General features: G+C 38.4%; 1 protein-coding gene across 1 annotated transcript; it reads right to left on the reverse strand.

The window, feature by feature from the left end:
* Window positions 1–714: 714 nt before the first annotated feature.
* Window positions 715–7,852, reverse strand: LOC127186501 (vomeronasal type-2 receptor 116-like). The gene is made up of 3 exons (XM_051142841.1): window positions 7,832–7,852; window positions 4,371–4,494; window positions 715–1,619 (listed from the first exon to the last, which is right to left on the reverse strand). The coding sequence occupies exons 1-3, from the start codon at window positions 7,850–7,852 to the stop codon at window positions 715–717; spliced, it is 1,050 nt and encodes a 349-aa protein (XP_050998798.1).
* Window positions 7,853–8,194: the final 342 nt, after the last annotated feature.

Raw genomic sequence — 8,194 nt, forward strand, 5'->3', positions numbered from 1 at the left:
GTACCAACTTTATGTTTGTCGGTTAGATTTCATTTACCAGTCGGACTACCTGGCACAAGCCAAAAATCAGTCCCTGGACAGAGCCAACCCCTGACATTATTAATGATACTCTGCTGTGCTTGTTACAGAAGCCTAACTGTGTTGTCCTCTGAGAGGCTCTACTAAATACAGGTTGAAAAAATGCTGAAACTCACAGCCAAACATTCGGTGATAATAGGGAGTCTTGTAGACAGTGGGAGGAAGGAAAAATGGACTTGATGTGACAGGAGCTCCACAGAGAGACCAAAAGTGCCAGCTAACCAGGGCACAGAGAGGCGTGCTGAGACTGAGGAAACAACCAGGGACCATGCATGAACTGGACATATGCCTCCTACACAGATGTAGATGATGGACAGCTCAGGCTTTTTGTGGGTCCTCTAGGAAGAAATACAGGGGCTGTTACTGACTTGGATTGTGCTGCCAGAATTTTGATCACTTTCTCCTTGTGGAACTATCTTTCCAGGACCCAGAGGAAGAGGACATGGTCAGTCCTGATACAACTTGGTGAGCTCAGTGCATGGGAAGATGTTCTCCACTAATCTGAGGCATAACAGAGAGGGGATGGAGAAAAAGAGGAAGGGTAGGACTGGAAGGAGAGTAAGGATGGAATCTACAATCAGGATAAAAGTTGAATAAATAAACTAGTTTAACACAAAATAATCATGATATATGACCTTAAGAATATGATTTCTCCCTGATCTTTTGAAGAGAATTTTTGTCTGGCCTTAATAAAATTATGTAGCACTTGGGAACAAAGATGCACCCCAGCATCCCTGCACTGGAAGACAAGATGGAAAAAATCTCCAAAGCCACCATGAACTTGCCCTTGGTGCTATGGTATATAGGAAGGAATGTGATCCACACAGTGCATAACACTGGCATGCTGAATGTCAGGAATTTGGCTTCTTTGAATGTGTCAGCCAGGTTTCTGGCCAAGAAAGCCACAGTGAAGCTTCTGAGGGCCAGACAAGCTAAGTATCCTCGGACACAGTAAAATGCAATAACTGAACCCTTGTGGCAGACAATGATGATGTGGCCATGATCAGAGTCTGCATCAATATCAACAGTTGGAGGAGAAGCTCCTAGCCAGATTGAACAGAGAACAATTTGGATTAGTGTACAGAGAGGAATGATGTAGTCAAGTGCGCCTGAAACCAGAATGTACCTCATCCTTCTTGCAGGAGCTGTGACTTTGAAAGCCAGAACCACTGTGATTGTTTTGGCTAACACACTGGAAATAGCCACAGTGAATACAATTCCAAATGTGATTTGCTGAAGGATGCAGGTGGCTGAGTTTGGTTGGCCAATGAAGAGCAAGGAGCAGAGGAAACAGAACATGAGTGACATGAGTAAGATGTAGCTGAGAGAGCGGTTATTGGCCTTCACAATGGCTGTGTCATTGTGCCTCAAAAATACTCCAAGAACCAGAGCTGTGAGGGCCGAAAAACCCAAGGCCATTAAAGCCAGAGCCATCCCCAAGGGGTCTTCATAGCTCAAATAGATCACAGCTTTTGGAATGCAGTGATTCTGCTCTGTGTTGGCATACTGGTCCTCTTGACACTTCACACACTGCTCCATGTCTGAATGAGAAAGGACAGATTCATTAGTACAGCTTCAGCAGTTTATTGACAAGACATTTCAATAACTCTATCGGAAAAGCTTTGCAATACCTTCATTTTATTGCTGATAATATAATTGAAGGAAATTGTTATACAACAATGCTTCTATTTACTAATTCTTATTCTCTTTTTAGAGAAAAACAAACCAAATTTTGTCTATTTAACAGTGTTGATGAGAAAATTTACCACGTTTTCAGAAAGCAGATTTCTTACATCATTCTGGATGCTATCATGAAATGACTGCGTCTGGTAAATTCACAAAATCTAAATGCATTAACCACAATGTAACTGAGTGTCTTTTCAAATCTCTGTTCCCATGCACTCGGTGACTCCTGAGTTCACTGACTGTTCAATTAATGCTTTAGGAGAGATGGAGACTGAGTTCTGCTCGGGGAAGAAAAGTGATAGCTTTTCTAGTTCTCAGCCCAAACATAATGATATCTAAGGAACAGTAAAAGAAATCATGAGGGGTATGTGTGTGTGTGTGTGTGTGTGTGTGTGTGTGTGTGTGTGTGTACGCATGTGTGTTTGTTTATATTTGTGTTTCCAAATAAATGTAAAAGATGATCTCACAAATTTGAAAATCATTTGTGAGAAATAGGATTGTGAGTGTGAGAAGTAAAGTTTACTAGTATATAAATGTAATTTAACGATTTGAAATTTGTAAAAAGTAAAAAATATTGATCAATCTGTTTTTTTGTGTGTGTGTGTTCTAACCTGGTGGTATGGACGAAGAATTCCTGAGTCTGGATCATGAGAAGCACTAAGTCTATCCCTGAAGCTAGAAACCTCTCTACAGGCTGAGCACTACAAAGCCCTTCATCTTGAGTCCACCTAAATTGGAAGCATTCAGCATCTTCCTGCTTCCCTACTTTCAATCTCTATGAGACTCAAACTCTGTGAATAGACTCTGAGGTAAATTTTACATCGATAAGCAGCATGGAAGAAATAAAACAAAACCCACACACAAAAGTGGCCTAGATTTTTTTCAAGACAGGATTTCTCTGTGTAGCCTTGGCTGTTCTGGAAGCACTCTATAGACCAGATTGGCATCAAATTCACCGTGATCTACCTGCCTCTGCCTCCCAAGTGCTGGGATTAAAGGCCTGTGCCACCACACCCAGATTTTTTTAATGTGGAACAAACTACTTCACACATAATATTCTCTTCTGAAATGGCAATGGTAGGCAATTTCATTGAAATTGTGCTGATCATTAGATAGTTGTACAGAGTTAAGATGTGCTTCCTGGCTTTTAAGTCTTTTTATGTAGAACAATTTATTGATAGGCAATTGTAACAAGCTATTTTGCCTGAAGTGTTGGAAAGTTAGCTGAACTATGAAGAGAATGTCCTGCTCTTGCAGAAAACCTGAGTTCAGTTCCCAGAACCCAGGTGGGGTGTTTCACAACTGCCTGCAAATTAACTATAGAGGTATTAGTTGTCTCTCACCTTCATCTGCTCTTATGTACACATACACTCACAATGTACATACACACCTATAAATAATATTAATCTTTTTCTATTTATTGATGTAATTACATTATTTCTTCTTCCTTTTAACATTTAAAACAATTTTATTACAGTTTGTTTAATGATTATGGATGTTATTTGAGTGCATAGATGTCAGAAGGCATTTCTAAGAGTTCTTTGCCTCCTCTCACTATGTGGGTCCTGGGGATGAACTCCGGCTATCATTCTTAGTGGCAAATGATTTAAATGTAGAGACATATTATTTTCCAGAAATGTATTTTAAGAACATGAATTCATTACATAGTATCACAGGCAAATATTGGGAAAACTACTCAGTGTCCATTTGCATTTAGCCAAGCATAAATATATAATCATTTTACTACTCTGGCTTTGTAGGCTGCAATAAAATTTTACTGTTTGTACTAATTACTTTCATTACAAAACTGTTCCAATGTATTATTTCATGAAATTACTAATTGGGAGCTATTTATAAAATATTTGGTATAAGACTCCTTATGTATTGTAGACCATGTGTGAACAATTATCCTCACCTTCCTAGAAACAATTCACAGCAGACATTTGAAAATGGGTGAGGGAATAACAATTGAAATGTAATCAGAATAAATTATAATAAAGAAGGAGGGAGAAAATGGGCCTCTACAAATCACACAAATTCTGTCTCATACTCAGCAGTTTCTGATAATTTTACAAGTAATTTTTTCATCTCTACTCTAATTTTTCTAAGGATACAGACTTGGTTTCTAGCTCCTTCCTTACACAGTAGTCCATCAGTTCTGGTACCATATTCTGTCCTCTGTTGGATTCCGTGCATATATGGTGTACATAAACATATGTAGGGACACATACACACATGGAAAAAGAATAAATTCACATTTTGAGCATTCACTACTGGACTCCTCTGTGCATGTAGTTATAGGGGAAATTAATAAACAGAACAGATCTCATGCAGTATGTGCTCACACTGCAGTTTGATTTTATTTCTTTGAGAAAATATGATGTGACAGAAACTGAATCAAAATGTAAAACTAGGCAAAAGCGTTTTTGTGGTGGTGGTGGTGGTGGTGGTTGTGGTTACGACATTGTTAATGTGTGTATTCCTGTGACTGCTAATGGAGAAAATGGTATATTACATTTTTGTAGTTGTCTTTTAAACTCCTTCAGCATCTCTTTGTTGATGGAGAGGATTATCAATGTAAAGTTTATCACACAGGACACACTCACTTGTTCCATTAGAAATTTCATTTTCTGGGCAGTGCATACAAGTAAAACAGCAAACAGACATTCCCTCCTGCCTGAATTTTCTGAATCCAGCACCACAATCAGCACTGCATACAGAGGGCACCATCTGAGGAAACAAGATACATATTGAGTTTTACCTACTTCATCCATAACCATATTATATTAGCATGTTGAGATATCAATAAGCTTATTTTATATACAGAAGCTGAGGAACTACGTGTCACTTGGTACTTTGTATGATGGCAAATGTGTGAATATATTAAAACAAGTTGATGAAAAGAGGAGCTCTTTACCAAATCTTAGACAGTATGGAAACAGAATTTTAGAGCACTTTGTGCAAACACTACAGACATGCTACCTGGTTTTCTTGTTTTTTTTCACACAACTGACAAAAAAGTACAGTAAAAAGATAAAGAACATGGAATGAACCTTACATGAGAAATTTTCTCTATCAGAATACCCCTTCTTTCTAATGCTAATGCATTTTACTATTTGGTATTCATTGTAGGCATGCCCAGTCTACTAAAGACTATGCTGTTGCTAGGCAAGGAAGGATGAGAAATGAAACAGAGCAAGCCATAAGCAGTGTTCTTTCAAGGGCCTATGCTTTAGTTTCAGTCTACAAATTCCATCCTTGTCTTCCCTTGTCTGTAACCCATAAGCCAAAACATCTTTCTTCCTCACTTTTTTCATGGCCAAAATTTAATCAAAGCAACGACTTAGCAATAAATTATGAAAGCACATCTAAAAAAGGGGAAATATCTCCTCAAGTCTTAAATAACAAACACATACTCGAATAAATTAAGACTGGACATCTTCACAAACTTAGTGTAAAGAAAAACACAGTTAAAAAGACAATCCTAGTGACAAAGTGCTGAGTTGATGTTTAAAAAGCTGTAATGTGATGTATTTCCTGAAGTGAGAAGAACTTAAGGAGCCTACAAATACTGTGGGAACCTGAGTAAAAGTCAGTTTGTTTGATGTTAATTGAAGGTTTTCTTAGGTTAAAGAAAGGTTATGTTTTTATTACACTGAACTTTATGATGGGGCTCTGTAAGGAGCATTAGAAATCTGCTGATGAGGCTACCAAGAAGAGACTTGACACCCTATGAGCATATAAAGGGGGAGGAGGAGGTCCCTCTCACGTGTAGTCGTAGGGCAGAGGTATAGGGGAAAAACAGGACTGAAGGAGGAAAAGGAGGATGCAAGGGATGGGATAACAATTGAGATGTAATATGAATAAATTAATAAATATTTTTTACAGAAAATTTGCTAACTGTTGCATGCTCTTTTGAATCCTTCATTCAGTACTAAGGTTTATGTGGAAACCACATTGTCACTGGTACACAGATTCATATGTGTTCTCCACATATACGCTTAACGAGAATGCTTCCTTTTGCCGTGGTGGTTGTGAAACAGGGTCTCACTCTGTAGCATTGTGATACCTCAATTCCCTATCTAAAACAGGGAACATTACTTTCTCTCTTTTTTTACTTGTTCTATTAATTTATTCATATTACATCTAAATTGTTATCCCATCCCAGGTATCCTCCCATTCCTCCATCCCTTCCACTTACACCCTAGTCCCCTCTCGTATGTCTGTGACTGAGGGGGACCTCTTCCCCCTCTATATGATCATAAGGTATCAAGTCTCTTCTTGATATCCTGTTATCTTTCCTCTGAGTGCCACCAGGCCTCCCCATCAAAGGGAAGTGGTCAAATATGGGGCAACAGAGTTCATGTAAAAGTCAGTCCTTGCTCTCCACTCAACTGTGGAGAATATCCTGTCCATTGTCTAGATCTGGGTTGGAGTTTGATGATTACTTCACATATTGTCTTTGATTGGTGCCATAGTTTGAGCAAAAGCCCTTGGCCCACACCCGCCCATCATAATGTTTCTTCTTGTAGGTTTCTAGGACCCTCTGGATCCTTCTATTTCCCCATTCTCCAATACTTCTCTCACCTAGAGTCACAAGAGGATTTCTTCACATCTATACAATTTTCCTGGTAAGTGAAGAGTTTCATGGGACATGACCCTTGGGTTCGTGTCCAATTATAAGTGAGTATATATTCCTTTAGTTATCAGGGAAATGCAAATCCAAAGCAGTCAGAGATTACATCTTAGACCCATCAGAATGGGTCAGATCCAAAATTCAAGTGATATCACATGCTGGTGAGGATGTGGAGAGTGAGGAACACTTCTTTATTGCTGGTGGGAATACAAGCTTGAACAACCACTTTGGAAATCTATCTCAGAAAACTGAGACCCAGCAATTCCACTCCTTGGAATATACCTAGAAGATGCTCTAGCACACAACAAGGGCATATGCTCAACCAGGCTCAAAGCAGCCTTCATCATAATAGCCAGAACCTGGAAAAAGCCTAAGTGTTCATTAGTAGAAGGATGGATAAAGAAACTGTGGTACATCTACACCATAGAACACTACTCAGCTATTAAAAACAAATTTGTGGACAAATGGATGGAACTAGAAATTATCATACTGAGTGAGTTAACCCAGAAGCAGAAAGACTCAAATAGTATATACTCACTTATAATTGGACACTTTCTCTCTTTTTATAATATATTTTCACAGTTATTGTGGCACATGGCAAAATTTTTTTATGTAGGTAATTTATTCAGAATAAATCTCATTTTTATCCCCTCACTAGTATCTTCCAATTCCCCATCCCTCCCACTTTCATCCTAATCCCTAGATTTGTGACAGAAAGGGGCCATCTCCCCCACTATAAGATCACAGCCTATCAGGTCTCTTCCTGGTAGCCTGTTAACTTTTCTTCTGGGCATTAACAAATCTCGCCACCAAGAAGAAATGGTCAAGTAGGGGACACCAGAGTTCATGTCTGAATCAGTCCCTGGTAGCCACACAATTGTGTAGAATGTGGTGTCCATTGGCTAGATCTGGATAGGTGTTCTAGGTTTACTGCATTCATTGTCCTTAGTTGGTACAGTATTTTTAGCTGACCCACCTGGGTCCGGAGCTTCCAGCCTTAATTGTCTTCTTCTTGGTTTCTAGGACCCTCTGGGTCCTTCTATTTCCCTATTCATCCTTACCTCTTTCACCTATAGTACCAGTGGATATCCCAGTATCTATCCTAATCTCTGGATAGATACATGGTAAGATTTTAATGATCATTTTGAAGAAGAGTGGAGACAGTGCGTATTGTTGCCCAATTTCTGTTCAATATTTTAAGGCATGGTCTATATGTCACACTGCTAGACTTGGGTTAGCTATCTAGGCCAAACTGGTCACATATCAACAGAGAACTTTCTAAATCTGCCTACAAACTGTGTGGATTAAAACATGCACTACACGTGCCTGGCTCCATTCTTATTTTAATTGAATTTTTTATATTTTTCTCTCCATCTAGTACAATGCTTTCAGTCTGTTTGTCATAAAAGTCCTATTCTGTCAAGACATTACCTGTTCTTTGTATTCCAACATGTTCCCTTTTTTTTTTACTCTAAATAGATCATGGATTCTTTATACTACATTTATGAATATTTTTGTATAACCATATAATTTCATCCTAGAGTGTATTTACATGATTTATCTCATTAAACTGATCTGCATTTGTGAATCATGCTTGCATATACTGAATGAAATATACTTGGGTGTAGAGAACAAATGTTATGGTGTGTTGTTGAATTGTCTTGATAGGTGTTTATTAAAGAATTATTTCATCGATGTCAACCAAAATAAATGTTTTCAAGGATTATGTTTTTTTGTTTGTTTTTTCCACTTCATAATGATGTATCACCCACATTTTTATAGAAGGATTCCATT

This window comes from Acomys russatus, unplaced genomic scaffold, assembly GCF_903995435.1.
Source record: "Acomys russatus unplaced genomic scaffold, mAcoRus1.1, whole genome shotgun sequence".
Taxonomy (NCBI): Eukaryota; Metazoa; Chordata; class Mammalia; order Rodentia; family Muridae; genus Acomys; species Acomys russatus.

Coding starts and splice junctions, on each gene's coding strand:
- LOC127186501 (XM_051142841.1), bottom strand. CDS start 7,852: ATGTTGGAATACAAAGAACAG. Junction 4,495..7,831: donor TGTTGGAATACAAAGAACAG/GTAATGTCTTGA, acceptor TTGTTTCCTCAG/ATGGTGCCCTCTGTATGCAG. Junction 1,620..4,370: donor TGAAATTTCTAATGGAACAA/GTGAGTGTGTCC, acceptor TTTCTCATTCAG/ACATGGAGCAGTGTGTGAAG.